The sequence below is a fragment of the Leptodactylus fuscus genome, chromosome 9 (genome assembly GCF_031893055.1).
Source record: "Leptodactylus fuscus isolate aLepFus1 chromosome 9, aLepFus1.hap2, whole genome shotgun sequence".
Taxonomy (NCBI): domain Eukaryota; kingdom Metazoa; phylum Chordata; class Amphibia; order Anura; family Leptodactylidae; genus Leptodactylus; species Leptodactylus fuscus.
In genome coordinates, this window is record NC_134273.1 from 74,107,277 (window position 1) to 74,119,808 (window position 12,532).

The following is a 12,532-nucleotide window of genomic DNA, read 5'->3' on the forward strand; positions in this document are numbered from 1 at the left end:
ACACTGCACTCCTGACAGTATAGAGACTAAGTAGTGTATCAGGGACCAAAACTAACAGTATTAATTGCTTGGGAAAGGTGGGGGCTAGAGAAAAAATTCCAACTGTGCCAGAATCAGTGGAGCAGCAGATATTAACTAATGTCTTTACTAGTCCATCCGCTTTCTCTACCTCATTATTCCTCTAGTCACACAGTGAATGCTGCTCAGTCAGTCACTGGCTAGGGTGAATGATGCCAATGATTGGCTGATCAATGGACCAGGAGGTGGAGACCAGCAGGGAACCCTCAGTGTTAGGACAGGAGCAGACGGGACTAGGTGAAGTGAATATTGCTAAGATGTCAGTCCTGACGATACACCGATAAGGCCTAGGTTTAAGTCTAACTTCACTTGCAAAGCTGCTTTCTTGTAGTGTAAAAATAATAAAATTGGCCCCTACGTTAACTCCACAGACCCCCATCTTTTGCATGTCCTGATGTCCCAAACTCCCCAGCATATAACAGGCATACATCCATGGTCACCAGAGGCAGAAAGGAATAGTTTCTACAAAAATCAATCCTCAATCCTGGACTTGATCCTTCCAATGGAACAGATATAAACTCCAAAGTTCGGTCTATCTGCTACCAGTATTAGTAATGGTGGACTCCTTTAGACTGAAGTCCTTGGATCTTGACTGATTTACCGTGTGTAACCCATTGTCCTATATACATATATACACCATGACGGTAAAAAAAAAAGATGATCCTAAAATCCGCTCTAGAAAATGGAGCGTAGATTCTAAAAAGTTATACAAGTGCAGCGAATTCTATACGGACAAGGGAGACAAGCAGCTGCCGGACCTGCCGGACACCTCTGACAGCAGCTTATCTCCTGGCATAAAAAAGGAGCGGGCATGAAGAAATCCCACATTAGAGATTTACTGGAAAATATACAACCGGCCCATTGTAACGCTCATGTTCTATTGCCAGAAAATATAATTTTATCTCATAAAGCCCCCGTAACTATTCTACAAGCTCCGGCTAAAGTTGTGTTTATTTGGCACTAAAAGCCGATAACCAGATTTCCCGTTGTGTGGGTAGTTTTCTTCATTTATGACTTGAGGAGTTCAAAGGAAGCTTATCTAGAAAATAAGGGAATTATTCATTTATGGAGGATACAATTATTCTCTGTTGTGACTCAGTAGCTTGTTATTTGCCGGGGCAGGCCTGCCAAACATAGCGAGAGCCAGCGCTCCTCGACAAGGGCAATATCATTTATAGTACATTCAGGGGACAAAATGAATCCTGTGTATCATAAAGTCCCAATGTACGGCAGACAGGACTTGTACGTGCAGGGAGCTGGGAGTAGGGGAACGTTAACCCAGAAGTAAAGGGGTTCTTGGGTAATCTGATAGACCGCAGGATAGAACAGAATTATGTCTCCGACAATCTCTTGAAATAGTACTGCAAAGATCAAATGCTTTCCCATGGTACTGGATCTTCCTACAGCACCCCCACAGGACAGGAGGTCAATGTGCTTGCACGCCTTCTTCTTCCTCCTTGATATGTGATAATTCTTTATGGAATTGCACTGGCCAATGGAGATGGATCCAATAAAGGTTCACGCCGTCAATTTGGTTCCGGCTAAGTTCTTTATGGCACCAGAAGCTAACAAGAAATATTGGAGGACCCATGTGATCCCAGGAGTGCATGGTGCTAAATTTAAAGGGAGTCAGTCATCACATCCCAGCATATCAATCCAGCCCTGAAAATAGGTTAGTGTCACCAGACCCAGCATATCACCCCAGCCCTGCAGATAGATAGGTTAGTGTCACCAGACCCAGCATATCACCCCAGCCCTGCAGATAGATAGGTTAGTGTCACCAGACCCAGTATATCACCCCAGCCCTGCAGATAGATAGGTTACTGTCACCAGTACCAGCATATCACCCCAGCCCTGCAGATAGATAGGTTACTGTCACCAGACCCAGCATATCACCCCAGTCCTGCAGATAGATAGGTTAGTATCACCAGACCCAGCATATCACCCCAGTCCTGCAGATAGATAGGTTAGTGTCACCAGACCCAGCATATCACCCCAGCCCTGCAGATAGATAGGTTAGTGTCACCAGACCCAGTATATCACCCCAGCCCTGCAGATAGATAGGTTACTGTCACCAGTACCAGCATATCACCCCAGTCCTGCAGATAGATAGGTTACTGTCACCAGACCCAGCATATCACCCCAGTCCTGCAGATAGATAGGTTAGTATCACCAGACCCAGCATATCACCCCAGTCCTGCAGATAGATAGGTTAGTGTCACCAGACCCAGCATATCACCCCAGCCCTGCAGATAGATAGGTTAGTGTCACCAGAACCAGCATATCACCCCAGCCCTGCAGATAGATAGGTTAGTGTCACCAGAACCAGCATATCACCCCAGCCCTGCAGATAGATAGGTTACGGTGACCTGAACCAAACAATATTTTCCCTTGTGAACTGGTGCTTTGCCAGGATATCGAGGTTTTAGTTATCACCCTTGTTGCTCCGAAGAGCTTATTAGCACATTGACATAAACGTCACCGAATCAGAAGGGGAAAACACCATTTGATTCAGGTAACCTATCTACCTGCCTAGCTGGGTTGATATACTGGATTCTGATGACAGACTCCCTTTAAAAGGTATAAAGGTCTGCATGATTTTTTTTTCCCCCATTGTGAATCACTAGACCGTGATTTCTAGGGGGGGGGGGGGGGGGGGGGGTTAGATAACCTTGTTCACATTGTGAATGACTAGACTGATTTCTCTGGGTCAGAAGACCTGGCAGCACCGAGATCATTAATTTCTATTTGGTGCCAGTGTCTCGGGCTCTTGTCCTCTATACATAATGGATGTTTATTGTGCTATTCACATACAGTTTCCACTTTCGGTGTCTGATGCCTTTAATTGTGGACGTTGCTTGTAATAAATAGCTTATGCAGCTAGAAAAAAAAAAAAAAAGGAAAAGTGAGAGGCGGAAAAAAAGCACTTGATGCTGCCAAGTATTGATCAGAGAGTTCAGTAGCATTCCACACTCCTATCCTAAACCCTCTCATTATGTTCATGTACTGAACAGAAGTGCCGTTTAGCAAGACGCCATTGTGTGCTTGACATTACAACTGATTAAATGTCAGAAGTTTAGGAAACGCTGATGGCTCTCGGGCAGGCGGCCAACGCTTTCCTAGTGGAGCTTTTTTTCTCTTCTGGATGGGGCTTGCGGGCCGGGAATAATCATTCCTTTGTATGACAGCTGAATCCAGCGCACGGTTTTAAAGACCCTACTGTAACAATATGAGTCACCGAAAAAAATGGGTCGCCATGGAAATGCAGGCTTGAAAAACAACCAATGGCGGAGCGGAGTGACTTGACGCCGCTGGCTATACTCCCGTTAAAACCTCGCCCGCTAGAAAAGCGACTTGGGGGTGACGGCGCGGTTTAACCCATTGCAAAGTTGACAATGTTAAATCAAGTCATACTGTCGAATAGTTGCAAAGATGCAATGGCTGTGTTCACTTTTACGTTGGAGCTTTCGGCGCAGAATCTGGAAAAAATTGTGGACAAAAAAAAACAAAAAGCCCTGCAAGACTGACTTTTTTTTTTGAAGATCGTGGGCTCACAATGTAAATTTTTTTTCCTATCAGTATGTCTTTGGAGTATGGGAGGAAATCCACGCAAACACAGGGAGAACATACAAACGCCTTGCACCCAGGACTGCAGCGCTGTAAGGCTGCAGGGCTAACCACCGAGCCACCGTGTTGCCCCATGCAAGACTGACTTTTTTGTACAGTGTTATCAGTAACAAAAAATTACCGTCACCCTGGTGGACACCATTGTAGACAATGGGCTTCCCCGGGATCCTTTACAGTCTATCATTAGATTGACCATTTTCTGTTGTAAAAATGTCACTTTCTCCATTTTAGAACCCATTTTCTCCTTTTTTTATTTTATTTAGGAACGTGGGTAGAGTGTGGCAGAGACCACGGAAAGTGTAGTTATACCTGAAATCTGCGCCAGTTTTTGGCTTTCAATTATGGCACACAAGGGTGCACCTGAATTATTAGGAGGAACAATCCCAGACTCTCCACGCCACTTGGGAACTTCATTAAGAATAAGGTACTGAGTGACGTTCATCCCTCCAAATTCCTCCCACAGGGTCTTGTGTTGAACCTGCAATATGTCAATGATGAGTGCAGGTTCTGGCACAGTTATCTACTTTTGCAATGTCGCTTTTTGACCCCTCAGAGTCGGGGCTGTCCATTGCAGAAATCCCTGTGCACCTGTTCGGTGCGGTCTGAGCAGAAGACAACGTTCATTTGACTTTTATAAAGAAAATAAAAGGGATATATAGCAGGTAGGAGCACCATGAAACACTTGTACTAAGAGAATCGCTGCATTACAGGATGTGATGAATCCATGTTCTTCAAGGCCCTTCTTGGCATCTTTATAGAGCTGAAATCCCGTTACTGGTTGTTCACACTGATGCCTGAGATTCCATAAAACCAGCTGGATCCATTACTGACTTAGTCCTGTCGTGCCCTTGTATTCTGGTTACACAAGGCCCCAGTGTTAATGCATTTCGTAACATATGCCTATAAAGTGAAGCTAAATGTTCCCCCTCCGCAGTGCACGGTCCATTTAGCTAATGAGACAGGCTGTATACAGGTCAAGCTATGAGCGACGCCATGCTCAGCCAGTGACATATTAACACTCTCCTCATGTGTGCCGACAGCATGAAATACCTGCCCTGCTTTCTCGCCTCCGTGACTCAAATGTCTTCAGAATAACGATAGTTGTCAGAATATTTCCAAGAAAATCCAGATGACAGAAAATTCATCCGTCATAGAAGATAGTTCAGTCAGCAGCATCCAAGTAAACATCACATAATTCATGGCAGCGAAGGCGGAGGCCTCGCTAATGTACCCCGAGGAGTTCCCCTACTAGTAGCTCTCCATCCCCATATATTATGTTCAGGAGTAAACTGAACGTGGGTTTAGGTCTTGTTCACATCATGACGCTGGGAAAGTTCTAGTTGCATATACAAATATAACAATTGTGTCCATAGCCCTCCCTAATCCCCCCCACATATACAGATGGATCTAGAGTTTTTTAGGTTTAGGGTCATTCATAGAACCCCCACCCCCCATATATTATACCCTTGAGCAGATGTAGACTATTGTAGGTTTACATTTTGCTCACATCTTGATATATATATATGGACACATTTGTTGTATGTGTCGGTAAAGTTCTAGAATCAGAATCAGCTACTAGCCCAACAGAGAACAAACGAAACGGTCACCTCCATCTGGGCAGTTTGCCCCAGAATATATTTAATAAAGGGGTATATTTGTCTATACATGAAACTAAATCTAAATAGCTGATCGGTCGGGGTCTGGCTGCTGAGACCCCCACTAACCTTGAGAATGGGGTTTTACCCTTGTTGTGAACGGATCCAGGCTGAATGTAGGCAAGCTCGATGGGAAGCCTAGTATGGCCCTTGGATATCCCCATCGCTCTGGTGTATGGGCAGCCCCTGTTCTCAGGATTGTTGGGGGTCTCAGTAATCAGACTCCCATAGATCTATCCTATGGATTGAGGCTAAACATGCCTAATGGCATAACCCCTTTGAGTGTATAGAAAAGTGTAATAGATTGTGCCTTCCTTTACAGTCACCCAACTCAATAAAAGTATACTGAAGTTATAGGATTTTATTTTCATTGTGGCCAACATGAGTCACTGTAGGACTTTACAGTGGTATAGGTTTGATCCCTAATATTTTGTTGAAAGTAAGGGATCACTATCATACTTGTAGGCTTCTCCGAAAACAAGGTTCCTCAGTGCTCAAGACAAAGCTGGCAAAATATTCCACCTCTTTTTCGTGTACCCATCAATAAGAAAACCAGAAGGCAGCAAGTTTAAAGAAGTGGATCACAAGAAAAGCGAAGCACCAAAGCCATCCTTCTTTACTATGTTCACGGTTGTCTCTTAGATCTTTACTGTCTTCTCCTGGTCCCATCCCTCCTTACAATATACCGCTCTCACTCCCCAGATGTTTATCCCTTGGTGAATTTTATAGATCGAAATTAAATTGGAAAATGGAAGCATCATCAACGTGTATGGAGGTCTCTGAATCACTGGTGGCGTAAGGCCATGTTATCAGGACTGCTCTTGGGTGTAGCTCCAATGTTAAAAGCTCCAAACCCCCGCTTGGTGGGAAGATCCTCGAGATCTAGATTCTCTAGTTCACTAAAGATGTAGTCTAGTCATTCTCGGATCTTGTTTTTCTTTCTTAACGTAGGTTGTGAGCCCCATATAGGGATCACAATGTACATTTTTCCCGTATGGGAGGAAATCCATACAAACACGGGGAGAACATACAAACTCCTTGCAGATGTTGTTCCTGGTGGTATTCGAACCCAGGACTCCAGCACTGCAAGGCTGCAGTGCTAACTGTGTTGCCCCACATCGGATCTAGTTTTTCATGAGATGTACAAGCTGAATTTAATGGTCAGTGTAACAAACAGAGGTTGCTCTATTCAGTTGTCTTATTACACATAGGCCAGTACAGAGGAAGGGGGGGAAGGGGTACACATCGGATCTCATAATGGGGAGGGGGACTTACAGATTTCTTGAAATATTTCTCATTTTTAACCATTTGCATTTCAGTGTTTGCTGTTGCCTTAGGACCTCTCCGTGACATACTTAGTGGTAAGATTGAGATGTTGATTTTAGGGAGAAATGCATTGAAAGTGGAAAACTATTTCAAATATTTTACTTATTTCTTTACAAGCAAATGACTTATTCTTTATCATGTAAAAAAAAGCAAGTGTGAGCCCCTCCCATAGCTGAGGAAACAAATACCGTACCTGGTTCAAGAATCGCAGCCATTTTCCATAGGACCAAAGGCAGCAGGAACAGCCCCGTTCGGTGCACCTGGTGCAGGCATTGTCCTGAAAACAAATACATACAAAGGTGTGTTTATTCAGACCGTGTTACAAAGGCGAGCGCCTTCACGACACTGACCGCGCCGTGTTTATCACACCCTTTCCTGTGATGGTGGAACGGTTCGTAAAGTAAGGATTAATGAACTCAATGTCTTTTCCCACCGAGCAGAACATGCTGCTTTGGAAGGAAAACAACTGGTCCGACAGCTGCAAGAATCTGCAGTGCAATAACCTCTGTGATCCGGCCAAACAGGAAATAGCATCGTCCTCTACCATATGAGAAATTCAATAATAGTGCTGACATTTTTCTTGCAAATTTTGTTCTATTGTGATCATGAGTTAGACACAGAACTGGCTGAAGGGGAAATGTCAATGCCGGCCCTTCTTAATCCCTACTGAAAGGGCCGGACCCTTGGCACAGACTCCATCGTGGACAACCACGTAGGAGTCTCTGAGCGGTACGTTTGATACCCTATGGGGCCATTTCATTCTGAGAATTGGTTGCACAAGTTCACAGATTTTACCAATCGTCCCACATGTATCAGATCTAAGGCCTTGACTGTATTATGTGAATTTTCCATCTCTACTATTCCTCAGATATCCCTTATAAGGAATTTTTTCCAACACAGTGGGAAATCTCACAGCGGTTGCCCCTACAAAAAGAAGAAGGACTGGACCTTCACGGTATGTCCATATGCAAGACTTCTCCAATGTAAAATGTTCACACCATCCTCATATGATGCATGCCACTTCGCTGTGGGATTCTCCATATGTTTTGGGTGAAAATCTGCAGCATAAATTGACATGCTTTGCATTTAAAGGGAGTGGTTTATATCCTGAGCAGGCCCAAGAATGAGTAGCATTAAAGGGGTTTTCCCAGGCCTATTTATGGATTACCTATCCTTATGAATTAAAGATCTGTGGGGTCACATGTGTCAGATTTTGCTGATCTGTTTTAATGATAGGTCATCAACTTAAAAGTTCCAGACAACCCCTTTAAGTTACCACCATCCCTTTTTTACTTCTTGCTACAACTGTATGGAGCCCTAAGAAGTCACTGGGGCGGGGGCTTCAGCAAGTCATGCAGCGACTACTTTCAGCCATTGACATGTCCCTCACTCACATCGGGCTCCTTCCTTACTAAGCTGCATCCAAATGACATGACACGCGAGCACCCTGCGCCTGCTCCTCTCTGCCTTGTTGCCGGATTCAGTAGGCTTCCTCCATAGGAACAGAGAGAAGATGATGCAAGTTTACTTACGTGTCGTGAGATCTGGATGCTGGTAAGGTAGTAAGAAGTCTGATGGTAGTGAGGAACATGTCAATTATACCGCTCAGGAGCAGTCACAGTATGACTAGCTGTGGTGCAGGGGTAGGGAACCTTCGGCTCTCCAGCTGTTGCAAAACTACAACTCCCAGCATGCATACTGGCTCTGCTGTTCTTGGAACTCCAATGGAAGTTAATGGAGCATGATGGGAGTTGTAGTTTCACAGCAGGTGGAGAACCGAAGGTTCCTTACCCCTGCTATAGTGGACGCCTGCTTCTGTGACTATCCCGGGCTCAGCCTTTAGGAGGTTATAACTTTACTTTTATGCATAAGAAAGCTTAGCAAAGGGTAGCATGCGGATGGTGGCAACTTAATGCTATGTTACGCATGACCGGGGCTTGTTTAGGGTAGAAAAACACCACCTTTAAAATCTACACTGCGGGTAAATTTATGCAGCAAAGCCATAAGGAATTTTTATATTAAGGAGAATACAATGTACAAAAACAGACCTCCGAGGACACGGATCCTCTCCCGAGTACATTGCAAAAAGACAAACTCACAGTGACATGGTGACAACCTTACTCAACACAATATATAGATTTTCCTGCATTTACATTGCACACAATAGATACATCCCCCAGCTACAGGAATACGTGTGTTTTCTTACAGCAATACTCAATCACGTCTCTGCTTCCTCAGGATCTGCTGGGATTACATGGTCTGTGCACATAAACTCATCATCGCACATAAACGAATTTGTTCACCATCATTTCCTGTGACTTTGGGTAATTCTCATTTATAAAAGACCGTCGTCCTCGGATAGTAGGATCGATGACGCCACCATTATGTTCTATGCTCTGTTTATCTGCATAGTGGCAATACTCGTAACAAGTCATACTTAAAGAGGACGTGGCATCAGATCAGAGGAGCCCAATGACATCCATCATCTGATCGGGCGGTCACCATGTGCATTGTGGGGATTGGTTTATCCAAATCCGCGCAGCCAGTATATATATATATATATATATATATATATATATATATATATATATATATATATGCAACAGTAAAATCTATCCTCCATGGAAAATGTGACCAAGTGTTTTTATTGGCTTAATAGAGGAAACAGCATTTTTATACAGAGTCGCTCACCACAAAGGCCGCAGCAAATGAAGCCAAGAAGACATTGGATGAACAAAGCATAATTGTTTTATTACTATGTATTTGGCACCAACAGTTTGGAAAGCCAAGCCAATTTATAAATAGGGGTGTGGGGGGGACCTAAAGTTGTCAGACAGTAAACATCTACTTCCACCACGTCATACTTGTCTTACCGTACAATACCGGTCCTGCAGAGTGAGAGGATCTGGATTATTACTGCCTCCGGGGACATCCCATATACCATACATCATCCCAATAAAATTAAAGTGAAATTAGCCGAGTTTCCTCTTCCTTATAATGAGATTATAACTTCGCTGTCAGGAATTCCCTAAACCTCGGAGGAAGCAAACCTCATGAGCAGAAACTAAAAATAACCCAAGGTCGCTTTCTTGGCTTTTGGAAAGTCTTGTCTGAGATTTCTATGGGACGGATTGTACGGTACGTTACATTTATGGTTACATACATCCTATCCTACTAATATTATAAATGTAAAAGTTTGTGTGTTTGGATGTTTGTTCCTCAATCACGCAAAAACAGCTGAACGGATTTGGATGAAATCCGGCACATAGATAGATTAACCTCCATTAACACATAGGCTACTTTTTATCCGGGTAAATGACATGGCTTCACGACTGTTATGAATTTATGTTCACATACTATTTTACATTGCTCTTATCTCAGCTTCTGAGAAAGCCGCAGCTGTGTAAACACATGCTAACCCTCAGTGTGTATACACATCTGCATAATATCTGATCTGCTCCAGACACAGCTGAAAAACTGACATGGGCAAACACCTTTAATCCAAACTGGCAGTTTTCCCATTTTCAATATGCCTGGAAAAAGAAAATGTAATTTGTTGCAAACAATGAAAGCTATGAAGGAGCCAGAAGTCACAGTGGTCTCCTCAATCGGAGCTGATGGGGATCATCAGCGCCAACAACACGCTCATTATATGGTGTCCCAGCAAGCTGCTGAGATACCGGAACAATCACGGGCACGGTGAGAGGGACAAGTTCAGCAGCAGGCCAGCTTGAGAGCTGCTGAAATGCCGGAGCAGGCAAACCATCGATGGCAGCAATTTGCAGAATATAGGTGGATCATCGACGCCAACAACCCGCAGACAAAGTCGTGGTCAGAGGTTAGTCTTATGTGGTTGATACAAGATACTTCCCCATGGTTTATCTGCACTAGTCTCCGAGGGATGACAATTGCAAGACATACCCATGTCTGTATAGGCCTTTATGGATCCAATAGATATCTATCTAGTGTAACCCTCTTAATCCCAGACAAAAAGACTACCAAATTGTTTAAAGGGGCGCGGGTGCAGCATCACATCAATGTTGGGAGGGAACAGGAAGAAAGGATGGACTGAGGGGTCTGGAAATGTTGGAATGGGAATGTTAAGAAAACATTATGGGATTACTTTTCTTATCATTTTACACCCATTTATCTTCTTGTAATCCCTTTTTTCACAACTTTAACATAGAACAGTTGTTAAAGGGGTTTTATGGCCCTGAATCAAATCCATAGGATAGTTCATCTGTATGAAAATTTGATTTGGGCCCGGAAGACTCATTTAAGAGTTGAGTAAATTCCTGCTGTTCCCAAGCTTACGTCCCATCTTAAGATGCAGGAGATAAGGCAAAAGCAGTGGCTGAGGCAGGGACAAAATGGGAGCAGGAGGCGAAGATCAGCTGGGACTGGGGCAGCACTGGAAGGGTAGGGCATTGGGGGACGTTTTTCTAATCTATATGGCGGTTTAAGAAATTTTTTTTTTTTTTAATATACTTTTCTATGTAATATTTTTGGTTCAATTCGTCCTATTTCCTGTTCCTCGTTTCTGTACAATGGCCGCCAACTCGTTAGAATATTTCTAGCACTAAGTATATAGCTATGACCGTGAACATTGGAACGTATGTCGGTTCTTTCTCTACTTTAATAGCAATGAGTAAGAACCTTCCATGTGATCTTTATTCCAAACACTAATTCTAAATAGATTTCCTCTGTCGCTCCTTCTGTGCGTGAAGGTGTAAACATGTGTAACTCTATAGCCTGAAGTATTCCGCACATTCAATAAAACTGAATACTGAATATTTTAATGGCAGGCAGTGACATATCGCATCATTATTAAATCACCTCCAGCGAGATTTCCCTTCCGTTGTCTGTGCTTACCAGATACAACAAGTCTGATCTACTGTACAATAGGTTATATAATACTGTATATACTCTCTACTACGGACTCTACTATGCAGCGTGATCATGTAAATCACACACCATATATCATGTGTTCATGGTCGCAGCTCTTTTAGACACACACGTGGTCATGTGATATCTGTCAATTAGAATAGAATGTATAATTCTGAATGGGGCTGAAGAGCAATATTTTAAGGATCCAAAAGATGATCCTTAAACAATGACTCCCTATATATTAATAGAAATTACAGAACATAGGAGTACTTTATATACATGCACCAGATCATCAATTTATATAACTATGATGCCATTGATGAGGTCATCAAAACTTCAAAATTTTATATTTAAAAGTAAAATACAAGCTTTCTGAAACCTTAAAGGGATCCCATCATTAAAACTCAATTTTTTTGTCCCTACCACGTAGGAATAGCCTTAAGAAAGGCTATTCTTCTCCCACCTTTAGATGTCTTCTCTGCGCCACCGATCAGTAGAAATCCCGGATTTCGTCGGTATGCAAATGAGTTCTCTCACAGCACTGGGGGCGGTCCTCAGCACTCAAACAGCACAGGGGGCGTCCCCAATGCTGCGAGAGAACTCTCCAGCGCCGCCTCCATCTTCTTCAAGAACAGCCTCTCTGCAGAGTAGACTGCGCATGCCCGCGGCCAGAAGAAAAATGGGAGTTTACACAGTAAGTTGGTGTAATCGGCCATTTTCTTGTGGACAAGGCATGCATCGTCGGCTCTGCTCGAGGCCTAGAAGTTTGAAGCCAACCCCTGGAAGAAGACGTGCAGAGAGGCCGTTCCAGAAGAAGATGGAGGCGTCGCTGGAGAGTTGTCTCGCAGCATTGGGGACGCCCCCAGTGCTGTTTGAGTGCTGAGGACCGCCCCCTGTGCTGCGAGAGAACTCATATGCATACAGAAGAAGACCAGGATTTCTATGGAACGGCAGCGTGG

The 12,532-nt window shown here is 43.7% G+C and overlaps 1 protein-coding gene across 1 annotated transcript in view; it reads right to left on the reverse strand.

The window, feature by feature from the left end:
* The window catches only part of SLC44A3 (solute carrier family 44 member 3), a 51,674-nt gene that overhangs the window by 11,230 nt on the left and 27,912 nt on the right, over positions 1-12,532 (reverse strand). The window contains exon 13 of the mRNA XM_075286771.1: positions 6,880-6,963. Coding sequence (XP_075142872.1) covers positions 6,880-6,963 — 84 coding nt within the window. The remainder of the gene's footprint in view (positions 1-6,879; positions 6,964-12,532) is intronic.